At 44.9% G+C, this 13,808-nt stretch overlaps 1 protein-coding gene across 1 annotated transcript in view; it reads left to right on the top strand.

Moving 5' to 3' along the window:
• The window catches only part of JMY (junction mediating and regulatory protein, p53 cofactor), an 81,338-nt gene that overhangs the window by 61,332 nt on the left and 6,198 nt on the right, over positions 1–13,808 (top strand). Inside the window, exons 3-9 of the mRNA XM_068250220.1 lie at positions 527–677; positions 2,834–3,003; positions 4,000–4,165; positions 5,631–5,818; positions 6,670–6,756; positions 9,695–9,790; positions 11,036–11,579. Coding sequence (XP_068106321.1) covers positions 527–677; positions 2,834–3,003; positions 4,000–4,165; positions 5,631–5,818; positions 6,670–6,756; positions 9,695–9,790; positions 11,036–11,579 — 1,402 coding nt within the window. The remainder of the gene's footprint in view (positions 1–526; positions 678–2,833; positions 3,004–3,999; positions 4,166–5,630; positions 5,819–6,669; positions 6,757–9,694; positions 9,791–11,035; positions 11,580–13,808) is intronic.

The raw sequence follows: 13,808 nt of genomic DNA, 5'->3' as shown, positions 1-13,808 counted from the left end.
CCACCTCCATGTAGTATGAGAGCTTACCTACTCAACCTGTTCATAGTATCTGTTGTCCCTCATACTACATGGAGGTTGTAATATTGCTCAGTGATTGGCCAATCAAAATTGAAGGTTTATAATAGGCTTTAAGGTCCGTACACACGCCGGACTGGAGGCGGATCGCTCTAAAACAGCCGTATCAGTCCGCCGACAGACTGTACACACGCCGGACTGTTGCTGGAACACCCACCCAGCGGGAGGTGACGACGGACCCGTCGTTGCCTCCAGTGCGGCGTGTGTACGGACCTTTAGTCTGGTAGTTTCCCAAGATCTCGGCTAGGGATGGTCAACGAGATGCTAGTAGTTCTGCCTGCATGGATCTAAAGTTGTACGCAGCTTGGAATTGGATCGGTCCAAAACTGTCGGGCCTTTTGTGGCTTTCAAGCACAATAAAGAAAGTGCTACTACTACGGTATTAATTTGGATTGACTTTGCTACCTATGATTACTGGGGTTACATGAGTGGTTTCATTGTCTGTTTTCAGATCTCCATAGAGAACGATTACTTAGGTCCAAGGCGAATTGAGAGCCTGAAGAAAGAAGATGCCGACTGGCAAAAGAAAGCTCATATGGCCGTACTGTCTATTCAAGACCTAACTGTTAAATACTTTGAGATAACCGCAAAGGCCCAAAAGGGTAAGCATATGTTTTGTTATCTGCGTGTCTATGTATCATTTTTAGTTCAGTTAGATATTAAAGTCAATGGGAATCATTATTTATTTATTTTAAAAGCCAGATACTTAAATCCAGAGATGATTTAAAGTAAAAGTTTTATACATACCTGGCGCTTCCTCCAGCCCCATGGGCACGGATCGCTCCCACGCTGCCGTCCTCAGCCTTCTCTGTTGCCAGTACCAGGTCCTGTGACTTCTGCCAGTCGCGGCCAGTCTAACGCAAGTGCACTCTCTATGTATCTCTCCAGCAGCGTGGGAGAGATCCGTGCGCATGGGGCTGGAGCAAGCACCAGGTATGTATAAAACTTTTACTTTCCATCATCTCTGGTTTCTTTTAAGGAAAGAGTAGGCTCTGGGTCCTATAGAGCCTTCTCGCTGCTCTCACGGTCCCCTCCTGGCAGCGACAGCTCCCTTGTTTGAATCCCTCGTCACGGGGGACTTCAGGAGCTGAGTCCTCCTTAAGACAGGCAGCTCCCTACTGCACACACACCCAGAGCCTTCCCTTTCCTTAGGTAAGTATCTGGCTGTTAAAAAAAAGAAAAATTCCCATTGACTTTTAAGTAAACCTGTAATTTACAAAAAAAAAAACGTCCCCCTGATGACTACTGATCCAGTGCTGGGGCTCCTGGAAGATCGTGACCATACTGCGCCGGTACAGAACGCTTTGTGTCTGCCCAGTAGTATGGAGCCTGCTCAGGCTTGTTGAAGAGGTTTGGGGGTTTTCAGCGCTGGATTGGTGGAGGCAAGGGGGGTGGAGAAGGGGGAGGCATATCTTTTTGAGACACTTTTTTTTCCTCTTCAGGTTCACTTTAACAGTCAGTTTGGTAGGCCTTGCTGGACTTTATTCTATTTAATGAAGACCCCCCGGAACCTTCCCTTCTGTATTTTGTGTCTTCCTGTTCCAGAAATAGCAGAATGATTTTCTCATGAATTGGTGGTTTCATAAACTGAGGAGTTGGATGATTATTATACCGACTCCACAGCTCTGGTCAGAAATGGCAGCCAGGCTATTGGAGCAAAAATGGCTTAGGCTGTGGGCAGGAAGGCCCTGACATACAAGGAGACTTACAGGGGAAGGAAGCTATGGGTGCCTCCTGCAAGAATCTAGAGAGAGCCAGTGAGGAGGAACTGTAAACATGCTCAGGTGCAGCTGTACTGTTTATTCCTTCATTAAATGTACCCCTTTAAAGCTAAAAAAAAAAAAAAAAAAAAGAAGAAAGAAACCAAATACTTAAATACTTAAGGAGAGGGAAGGCTCTGTGTCCTAATGAGCCTTCCCTCTCCTCTGCCCTAGTTGCAGCGGCAGCTCCTCCATTTAAATCCCCCACTGCGCGGGACTTCGGAAAACTTCGGGAGCCGAGTGCTCCCGAAGATGGGCGGCTTTATACTGCGCCTGCACGCGTGCAGTATGGAGCGACCAAGCTTCGGGCCGCTCCATACTGCCGACGCCTCCCTTCGGCTGCGGAGAGAGCAGTATTTGACTAATATAGTCAAATACTGCTACCGGGGTAGCCAGCGCTGGAAGGGGCACAGGGAAAGGAGAGGGAAGGCTCTGTAGGACCCAAAGCCTTCCATCTCCGTAGGTAAGTATCTGGCCTTTTTTTCTTTTTTTTTTGTAAAGGTTCCCATTGACTTGAATTCATGATTCAAAGGAAACCCGAGGTAAATATGAACTGATAAACTTTCTTTTATATAAAGATATTGCATCGTTTAATGTTTAAAAATGTAAAAAGTAGTTTTAAAGTTTTATTGTCTCTTGTAGGTGTCCCACAGCTAAAATACATAAAAAAGTGCTCACAGTGGGGAAAGATAAAAGGCTGCTGGCTGTTTAGACTGGTCACACCTGATAAGGGCTATAGTAATAGCTAATTGCGCATTCCTCCCTTTTAATGCCGGGGACTGGGCTAGCATGGTAGAGAGGCTGTCCTGGACCACATGTAGCATGACACTAATCCAAAGATGATGAGACAATGATTGCAAGTCAGGGTGGTATAATCGGTGGATAATTCTGCTACATGTTTCGTGGGGCTATGCTTGAGGAAGTGGGAGGAGGTGAGGTAGTTTTTTTAATCTTGACTTTAGTAGAGGTTTTAACGATCTGTCCTATTGTAATTAAAGCTGTGCATGATCGGATGCGAGCCGACCAGAAGAAGTTTGGGAAGACGGCCTGGACAGCCGCTGTGGAACGCCTGGAGAAACTGCAGTATGGGGTTTCTAAAGAGACCTTACAACTGATGCGAGCTAAAGAAATTTGTCTTGAACAAAAGAAGCATGCACTGAAAGAGGAGGTAACCTTTTAGAACCGTTAACTTCCTCCTAGTGTGTAAAAGTTCTAGTACATAAACTAGTTTTAAATAAAACTTAAATATTATTTTTTAGTACCGTATATACTCGAATACAAGTCGACCTCGTGCATAAGTTGACTCCAATATTCAACCCTCTTAAGCTGGAATTTTTTATTGACTCAAGTATAAGTCTACCCAGCAAAGTTAATGGCAATCCCTAAACGCTCAAAGTGCTCTTGTGGGTTTCAGGCCTCAGCCTACTTTTGCTGTTGTGGCTAATGTAGTTGTCACAGCATAGTCGTGGAACCTCCCTGCTCTTGCCTGGAATAATAGCAACAAGCAGTGCTGTGCATTGGTAGTGACATCACATGAATGCTGTTTGGTTGCATAAGATCATTTCACTCTGTATTTTTTCATAACTCTGGGGAATATTGTTATATAGTTTGCATGAAGCTTGTGTGTTGGGGCTTATTTCCACTGGGAGCTGTGGTCATTTCTGATTCTGCCATGAGTCCCATTCTGCTGCGTAGCCACAGCCCGAATCGCTATGCCATGCACGAGTAAAGTCATTCTGCAGAAATCTGCAGTGTGCCATTCAGATTCGCACTGAACTGCGATGTAGACGGCAAGCCACTGAAAAGAATGTCGCCGTTACCTGCGCAGCTTGCAAGCGGGGAAACTGTAAAACTGCATATAGTGGAAAAGAACCCTCAAGCTACGCTTTTCAGATTCTGCACTAAGTTGTGGAGTTTTCTTTGTTATGAAGCAGTGTTAAATGCTTATATTATAAGTGCTGGCATGTCCTGCATGTCTGCGTACCATCAAGAGACCTGTTGTTTTTAGACTGTTATTCCAGGCTGTTGTTTATCTTCCTTTAGTTGCCAGTTGTGCACATGAGACTGACCTGTTACTAGAGCAATGTTACCCTTATTAGGAAAGGTTCTGTTTATTGCAGCTCTGTGAATAATCTTTGTCACTTTACCATCTTCTGTCCATCAGATGCAGAGCTTACAAGGTGGAGAAGAAGCAATAGCTGTGTTAGACCAGCTAGAAGCTGATTATTACGCACATCAGCTTCAGCTCTATGAAGTACAGTTTGAGATCCTCAAATGTGAGGAGCTGCTGCTTACAGCTCAGCTGGAGAGCATCAAGCGTCAGATGTCAGGTGAGGCCCTTCTGTATTAGGCCTTTGCTTCACTTGCTGGATTTATTGAAAATCAGGGTGTTCATTAAAAAGAAGCTGAGTGTTTGCCATCACTTCCCATCTTTATAAACTGTCACTGTAAGATGTGACTATCTATATACATTGCACATGGGGTCCTGTGGAGTGATGTTGCTCTCAGGGTTTCTCGTGCCAGCTACTTGGAAGTGAAATTGCCTCTTTTAAAATGCTGACTCCTCCTGCCCTCCACATTGGTGAATAAACATGAAGAATAGTTGTTCTGATAAAATTGTAAATTGATACAGTGATTAAAGGTGCCTCTTGCCAGTTTACTGCACTGCCTCATGCTGTTATTTAGCCCAGACTGTTCGCACCATCTTGTTACCTGTAACCGCATATACAATCCCTCAGCCAGTCAAGAAAAACAACGGGTGCTGATTGGAGGAGTGGGAGTGGCCTGTGCTGCACAAGGATGCAAGCTCTCCCTCCTATTTCTAGCCGAAACAATTTTTGGGTACCTGGAGTCAGAGTTGGTGGTTTCATAAACTGAGGAGTTGGAGTCGGGTGATTTCTGTACCTACTTCACAGCCCTGTTGAGAATTAGACTAAGGAGTCGTTGTTTGTCCAGATTTGGGTACTTGGAGTTGGAGATTTCATAAACTGAGGAGTTGGAGTCTGACTTTTTGTACCGACTCCACAACCCTGAGTAATATGGGCAAAAACTGTTGGGGCAGTCAGCTGAACTCCAGGCATTCATAAGTGTGCTTGGAAATTTGGCTTGTTTTCAGGAATAGAAGAAAACAGAGACGTTTAGTTGTATGCCAGTAGGTAGTGTAAATCTGCAATGTTAAGCTGGCCATACACTAGAGATGTTACCCGTCAATATACGGCAGATTTAATCACAGTGATTGAATGTGCTAGGAATAGGTAATGCAAGCGTTACCCGATCTATTATTTTCCTTCCGAATTCGGTCAGTCACAGCGCTTGAATCGGCAACAACCAATGTAGATTGTTGGCAGTACTCACCGGTCCCATTGGCGCATGTCCTGTGTCCAGGGGTGGCTTTATGCTGCGGGTCGCCTCCTCCCTGTGTTCCTTCCCTCTTCCTGGTCATGTGACACAATCTGAAGTTAAAACACTAGAGGTCCGGCAGCATACACACCCGGAGATGTAGTGTTTTAACTTCACATAACCAGGAAGAGTAGTGGACACAAGGAAGAGGTGACCCGCAGCATGAAGTAAACCACCGGGCACGGGAGAACATGCCAGCGGGACAGGTGAGGGCTCTGCTGCCAGAGGGAACATAGATTGGGGGGTTGAAATCAATTGTAAATCAGTGTGCAGTGTGTGGGTAGACAATAGATCCCTCTCTAATGGTTGATCTATATGTGTATGGCCACCTTTGCTTACATTTTCCTTTTCCTCAGCTTACGCATTGTCCTTTTTATTATGTTTTCTCCTCTTTAGAGAAGAGAGATGAAGTGGTCTATTACGATACATATGAAAGCATGGAGGCAATGCTTGAGACTGAAAACATGGCTGCATCTATCCATTTACAGAGAGAAGAGCTGCATAAACTCCAGCAAAAAGTCAGGCAGCTTGAAGCAAGACGTGGGCGAATATCTGCCAAGAAAGCCTACCTCAGAAACAAAAAGGTACCATTCCTACCATTAGCCACCGGTCCTTCTGTGTAACGGAGCTGGGGTGTAATGGACGAGCTAGCCAGAGTGGGTGGTCTACAGAAGTGCCTTTCCTGCAAAGCACACCCTTCCCCTATTAAGATGACAACAAGCTACTTGTTGGAAATTTCAGGGTGGCACAGCAGAGGGAAGGGGCAAACAGACCAGTACAGCAAGGACACGGAGGCATGCCACTGAGCAAGGAACATGCCTCTGTAACCATATGTAATATAACATTCGCCTCGGGCACAGTCCCGTCAAATAAAAGCGGGTGGTTTTGGCGCACGGCGGTCAGTGCTGAAACTGGGTGTAGCTATAGTACACACCCCGCACACAGGTAATTTTGGGATGTGGTGATCACTGCAACACAAATGACTTGTTGCTACAAGTATTTAACGTCACTTGGTATTTGAGCGGCAGGGTGAGTTGTCATTCAGCTTACCCTGCGCCCAGCTCACCGACGGCTTCCCAATATGTACGCCCTTAAAATTCCCCTTACTCTGACGGGGATTTTAGATCATAACTATAGTAGGGGATTAGATGATGAGCTCCTTAGAGGGAAAGCCATTGGTATTACTATATGTACTCTGTAAAGGGCTGCGTAAGATGTTAGCACCCTATAAATACACAATAAAGATATTAATGACTACAAAGACAGATGTACTTTGAAAAATTGAGTGCTGTAGCCTTTCCATGTATACTGAACACCATCATGCTCACTCTTGTGATTCTGTTGGTGAAATCATTGTGAATATGACTGATGGTAATTGTTGGGCATCCATCTGTCCTCATCAGTGGGATTTATTTTGTCTATTTCTGTGTTTCAGGAAATCTGTATTGCTAAACATGCAGAGAAGATACAGCAGCGTCTCCATGGTGATGAGGAATATAGAGCACACCACGCTGCACAACTGGTGAGGTTGGAGTTCATGTTTGACGTGTAGTCATATGTCCTCTTTAGATGTCCTTAACAGATTCGGGACAGCAGACTCCGGCCCCATGAAAGACCAGAGCCTTTTTTTTTTTTTTTTTTTTAATCCAAACTAGTACTAGAAATTTGATGAAAACAGTTTCTGACGGTTGTATGGAACTCAGCCATCTTTAGGCGGTTCTGTTCTGTGCTGGTGGGGATGTACGATCACATCCTGTGCAGGGAGTCGCCGATGTGGAAGGATACATCCAGGCAAAAAAAAAAATCCACTTACCTGGGGCTTCCTCCAGCCCCTGGCAGCCCTCCTGTGCCCTCACTTCAGCTCCGGTGGCTCCCGTTATCCTGCGCTGCAGAAGCCGATCTCGTCGGGGTGACTTCCTGGTCGACTTCTTGTGCGTTCCACAGCGCGGGTCATGTGGTCCAGCCGACGTCATCAGGATTGTACTGTGCAGGCGCAGAACTACTGTGCCTGCGCAGTACAATCCTAATGACATCGGCCGGACCACGTGACCCAAGCCGTGGAACGCACAGGAAGCCGACCTCGCAGCGCAGGACACCAGAAGCCACCGGAGCTGCGGCGAGGGCACAGGAAGGCTGCCAGGGGCTGGAGGAAGCCCCAGGTAAGTGGATGTTGTTTTTGTTTTTTGGAGCCTGGACCTTCCCTTTAAAACTATGCCGCATCAGGCTTAGGCACCCACAAGTGCGTAGCATGTAGTTTTAACATGCAGCAGTCCCAAACCAGTTAAAGGAAACTTGAGATGGGCCATTTGGGTGTATTTATACTTACCAGCCTTATGAGGTGCGTGGGGCCCCTTGCCGGCCTCTGTTTTTTTTTTGTAAATCCCCCGTTAATCTGGCCAGCCATGCTTTTTTGTTGGCCGTTTGCCCACCCCCGTCACGCTACCGCCGTACTGTGCATTTCACAGAAGCACAAGATTGGCCAAATTACCGGGGGGATTTACAGGAGGACAGCAAGGGACCCCATGCACCCAATGGGGCCGATCCCAGATATACCTTAAAGCAGGGGTCAGGAACCTTTTTTGGCCGAGAGCCATAATCGCCACATATTTTAAAATGTAATTCCGTGAGAGCCATACAATATGTTTCAAACTGGGACAGTGTGCATGCGCAGCAGAGGGCTGTCCATGTTGCCATGGTGAAGTGTATACGGTTGATCCTCCAGGCAGCGGAAGTGTCAGACACGTCTTCATCTTCTCTTGGGTTTCAGAAACCTCAGCTATTTCCCTAAGAGCCAGACAGGCGAAATACCGACTAACAGCTTGTACAATTAGCTAGCTGACTTGGGGGTTGAATCACTTTGTAGGACGAGATCCCCACACTTTGGCCCAATAGACTGCCTGTCAAGTTACAGGCCTATTGGGCCAATCAAAGTGCAGGGATCTCGTCCTACAAAGTCACTGGACCTGACAAGGGTCCAGAGTGAGACAATTAAAGCAGCTGTTCATTTTGGGGGGGATCACAAGTAAGTTAGTAGTGCATGCTACAGCACAGCAGTAGCGTGCCTACTTTGAAAATGTTACTTGCGCTGCCACACTAAGCTGCGCTGCTTGAGAAGTGTAGCTTAGTGAATTAACCCCTACTGATTTGTATGTGAGCCCAATGTAGCCATCAAAAGAGCCACATCTGGCTCCCGAGCCATAGGTTCCTTATCCCTGCCTTAAAGTAATTAAACACAAATGCACATACCCTAACTCCTCTTCCCCCACCCCGCTCACCATAAAAGAAAACCTAATCAACCATGATATATCAGAGTTGCAATGTCGTCTCTTTCTTCTCAGTCTTGTAGATATTCTAGAAGTGGGCCGTGCCTTCTGGTGGAAGGGATGTAGTGGCTCATTCTTAGTACATTAGAAGTACATTAGCCACTCCTCCCATTCAGTGCTATAGGAAAGACCTAGTTATGGCACTAGAGGTGTGGCATTGTGGGATGCAGCACATGAGTTTCTGAGATGAGATGTGGGAGGAGTTGGGACAGCTAGCAAGTTAACCGCATTTCCTGCTTTTTCCTGTAGAGAGTTGTGACCCAGAAACATTCTGAGAGCAGCATGTACAACACACTTGCTGCACCATATAAACTGTCTATGTGTGGCTTAATATTTGCCTGTTTGACACACGGGAAACACTTCCAGTAATGAGGGTGCATAGAGTAAAGCTAGGCATGCATCCTAATGCAGATGGATGGGGAATCCGAACCTGTCTGTAGCAGAGTAGATGTGGCTGTCACTGCAGCAGACCACTGCTCCAGCCAAGTGCTTCCACTCCCAACTTGTCTGCATTAAGATCATCTCTACAATAGTTTTGTTTTTTTTATAAATACGTTTATGGAAGAGGGAATGTTTATATTCAACTGAGCTCAGGTAGTGCAATAGTTCTCTTTATTGGGGTTCTTTTAATCACTTCCTGCAAGATGTTTATATAAACGTCTATTCTGCCAAAGTGCATGTGCACCACGGGAGAGCGCATTTATACCCTTCAGCATATTTCATGAAATGGGTAAAGCGGAACCAAACTAAAAGCCTTGATCATATTGCACCCACAGCATTATAAATAGAAATACAAATACAACAATACTGCCTAGTTCCCCCTCTGGGTCCGCTTTACCCCCAAAAAACAGCCATTCCTGGCTCGTAAATGTGCCCTGTCAGCTCCTTCTAGAGTAGAGACATGCTGTTACCATTGGGTGTTTGTCAATGATTCTCTACACTTTTGTTTTGAACGTTACCAGAAATTTCCCCATAGAATAACTCATGATAATTTAGGAAATGTGCAGTTTTGTGAAGCTGACATACTTATTCTGATGTCTTCATACCAGTTAGGCCACAGTTAAAAAACTCTGTTATGTATGTGGCCACTCTCTGTATGTGCTGTGCTCATATTTGTTTTCTCATTCTGTGTTTCAGAGTCCTGAGGAGCAGCAGGACGAGGAAGAGAGGAAGAGCTCCTGGGTTAGTCAGGAACGGCAGAAGACATTGGATAGGTTGCGCACATTTAAGCAGGTTGGTGGCTGGCGACTCCACGGTGCCAGCAGTTACTTCATTTCCTCAATAGGCAGGATTGTGTGAATTGTGTGCTGGTACACGACAGTGTGAGGAGATCTTTTCTGCATTCATTCCTGCTAAATGTTGTTTAGCACGTTAATGCTGGCTGTCTTAGTGCTGAGGATACCCGAGAAGTCTGTTAAAATGGAGGGGCATCGTTACAAGGGAGGTTCAGATTGGGCATATTATGCATGCGCAGCCTAGAATGTCTGCGTTTAAAGGTTGGCTCCGGTAGCAGCAGGGTCAACCATACTATGCCAGTAAAAACAATAAATTGAGGATTGATACTTTCCAGTTTGCCATGGATGTGACCGGACAGTGCAAGTTAATGGGACTGTGTTTTTAAAAACGCAAATGCAGCACTGTCGGAACAAAAAGCGTGTGCAGTGTCTCAGCCCTGAATATTGTAAAAAGCTAGGGTGCTCCTACACTAGCTGCTGGTCACTAGGGATGGTCCATGTGATGCAAATAATCTTGAGTTGATACAGAATTATTCAAATACTAAAATATGTAACTTGAAAATTGGCCAGTCGAATTCCACCTCAGTGGGATTTAAATGATCTATTTTTGAGCTGCATTAATTGGCATAATCTTGTATGAATTAGGAATGATTTGCATTTCATTGACCGTTGTTACTGGTCACCCAAATCTGTTCTCATTAAAAAGGAACTCCAGTGAAAATAATGTATTTTAAAAAAGTGCTTTATTTTTACAATAATTATGTATAAATGATTTAGTCAGTGTTTGCCCATTGTAAAATCTTTTAAATCCCTGATTTACAATCTGACTTAATCACATGGTGACATTTTTCTGCTGGCAGGTGATGTCACTGGAAGTAGCTGCTGCTTGCTTTTTTGGCAGTTGGAAACAGCTGTAAACAGCTATTTCCCACAATGTAACGAGGTTCACAGACAGGAAACTGCCAGGACCATGATCCTTAGTTTCCTGTGGGAGGGGTTTCACCACAATATCAGCCATACAGCGCCCACTGATGATCAGTTTGTGAAAAGGAATATAGTTTTCATGGGAAATGGGGTATCCGCTACTGAGTGGGATGAAGTTCAATTCTTGGTCACAGTTTCTCTTCAACTTGCATGATATGTTTTAAGTGGAGTAGTTTTATAATGAAATGCCAATATTTTTACACATTTTTATTTGACAATTCATTTTACTAATATCAGATTTCTTTTGATATGTATTTAGCGTCATCCGGGTCAGGTAACACTTAAATCTACAAGGCTACGTTTGACTCCTGGCAGAAGGAAAGTGTCCACAAGATCTGCTCCTGGCGAACCACAGTCCTTCTCTGTCAGTATTCAGACACAAGGGACACATGATGTGGAGGCTCCAGAAGTGTTACAGGCTTTGGAGGTCCATAAGGGCGGTAACCTAATACAGCTTGAAAACAGTTCATTACCTCCTCATGCAGTTACCTCTGAACTTCCTGAAACCGCTTCTCTGCCCACTTTTACACCAGAGAAACTTGATACTGTACAACCCCACTCACTTCCTGCGTCCTCTGCTCCGCCCCCTCCTCCGCCGCCACCACCCCCCCTGCCGCCTCCTAAGGAGGAAGTGGAGCCTTTAGATGTCCGGGTGATACATGTGAAGAAAGAGTCGGATGATACGGCATCTCAGACCTCTACAAGTGGCCCCTTATCCCAGCTATTTGACAGCAACCAGCTTGTCAGTGCCAGGAAAAAGCTGAAGAAAACAGGAGCTCTGGAAGGCCTGCAGAGACGAAGAGGTACTTCTCATTTCCATTTTACTAAGCTGGTTGCATAATGATTGTTTCCCTTTGATAGACTAAAAAGCAGTAATACAATTTGTTTCTAAATAAGCTTTTCAATAATTGAAATAATAATACCATATATACTCGCGTATAAGTCAAGAAATGTAGGTCTTTTTCACTTCATGAAAGTAAAGGGGTCGACTTGTACACGAGTCACGGGCAACACTGAGCACACTGAGTAATGTGTGTACTATTAGTGACATTCCCACTTGCAGACATTTCCCCAGTGGTAAGTGACACTTTCTTGATAAAGGAAATGCAAAGAAAACACAGGTCTGAAAGCCCTGACCACAACACTTAACAATTAAAGGGGCAGGGGGGAAATACTGGGCTGCAGGAAGGGGAGTGAATAATTGCAGCACTTAGGGGCATGGATGAGTTATTGGCTGCACTTAAAGGACCACTATCGCAAAAAAAAAAAACTAGGCAGTTAAAATCTGACCGAACCGACATGTTTGGGGTCAGTCCATCTCCTCATGGGGGATTCTCAGGGCTTTCTTTGTTTTCAACAGCATTTCCTCAACAGCAGTTTAACTGCCAAACTAGTAAGATACCAGCCAGCCTCCCTTCTCACTTGCACACTATTTTGTCAGTTAGGACCTGTTTCCACTACACGCAGATTGGATGCAGAAAAACGGACTCCAATGTATGGGCGTGTTTCCACTAAACGCGATTTTTCTGATGCAGATTTTCCCATAGGCATTCATTGGAGTCAGTTTTTCTGCATCCAATCTGCGTGTAGTGGAAACAGGCCCTTAGACTTTGCAACTGCTGTTCAGGAAATGTTGAAAACAAATAAAACCATGAGAATCCCCTCGTTGGTTATGTCAGATTTTAACTGCCTACATTTTTCGCGATAGTGGTCCTTTAAAGAGGAACTCCAGTGAAAATAATGTAATAAAAAAGTGCTTCATTTTTACAATAATTATTTGTAAATTATTTAGTCAGTGACTGCCCATTGTAAAATCTTTTAAATCCCTGATTTACATTCTGGCATTTATCACATGGTGACATTTTTACTGCTGGCAGGTGATGTAGTTGCTGTTTGCCGTTTTGGCAGTTGGAAACCGCTGTAAACAGCTATTTCCCACAATGCAACAAGGTTCACAGACAGGAAACTGCCAGAAGTACCATGGTCCTCAGAGTTTCTTGTGGGAGGGGTTTCACCACAATATCAGCCATACAGCGCCCCCTAATGATCCGTTTGTGAAAAGGAATAAATTTCTCATGTAAAAGGGGGTATCGGCTTCTGATTAAGATGAAGTTCAGTTCTTGGTTGGAGTTTCTCTTAAAGGGACAGGAGTGGTTAATGGCCGCAATACTGTGTGCAGTGCAGTCATTAACCCCTCCTGAGCCCCAAGTGCAGCCATTAACTTTGCTGGGTAGACTTTTACTTGTCAATAAAAAAATTGCAGCTTAAGAGGGTTGAATATTGTAGTCGACTTATACACGAGGTCGACTTGTATTCGAGTATATACGGAAGTAAATTGGTTTTTCAGTATGTACACAATAGCCAGTGATTCTAGGCATAGTAAATGACCTGCAAATTATTCTGCATTAATACAAATTTTACACTAATTTTATACAAATGTATGCACTTAATTAGTGGAATTATTTGCATCTCAATGTCCATCCCTAATTGGATCTTGTGTTTTTGTTTTTTGTTTTGTTTTTTTTAAGGCCTGTTGCACACCTCAGGTTAGTGGTGAGATGCCCAAAGAAATTAGGCTTCATATGATCCTGTGCCACTATGCAGTGACAGGGTCATATGCATAGGCCCGCCCCCTGACTACTGACGTACATTCTGCTGAATAGAAAGTATGTCATTGGGATCCTCGACCGAGCATACGCTTCGCACCAAACTCCCATCGTGCACATTTGCTGTGTCGCCCGCTGACTTGAATTGCTGCATAATCTGTGTGTTAGGCATGGATCATGAGGTAACGCACTGCAGACTTTGCATTGGGATTGCAGTGATTTTGATTTTTTCCGGTGCACTGGGTTGCATCGTGCAAACTGTGCAAGTCTCCTTAGACTTGCATGGTCCTTACGGCGGGGATGCAGTGGGGAAACGTAACGCGGGATGACGCAGCACGCAAGTGTGCAAGGGTCCTCAATAATCAGCACGGTGACAGGTCCCCTTTGCACTGGCATTTTAACAGTTCCACTCCAGGATTTGGTGCT

Source organism: Hyperolius riggenbachi, chromosome 1 (genome assembly GCF_040937935.1).
Source record: "Hyperolius riggenbachi isolate aHypRig1 chromosome 1, aHypRig1.pri, whole genome shotgun sequence".
Classification (NCBI taxonomy): Eukaryota; Metazoa; Chordata; class Amphibia; order Anura; family Hyperoliidae; genus Hyperolius; species Hyperolius riggenbachi.
Note: the sequence above shows the minus strand (reverse complement) of the source record. Positions and strands in the feature narration are given on the sequence as shown.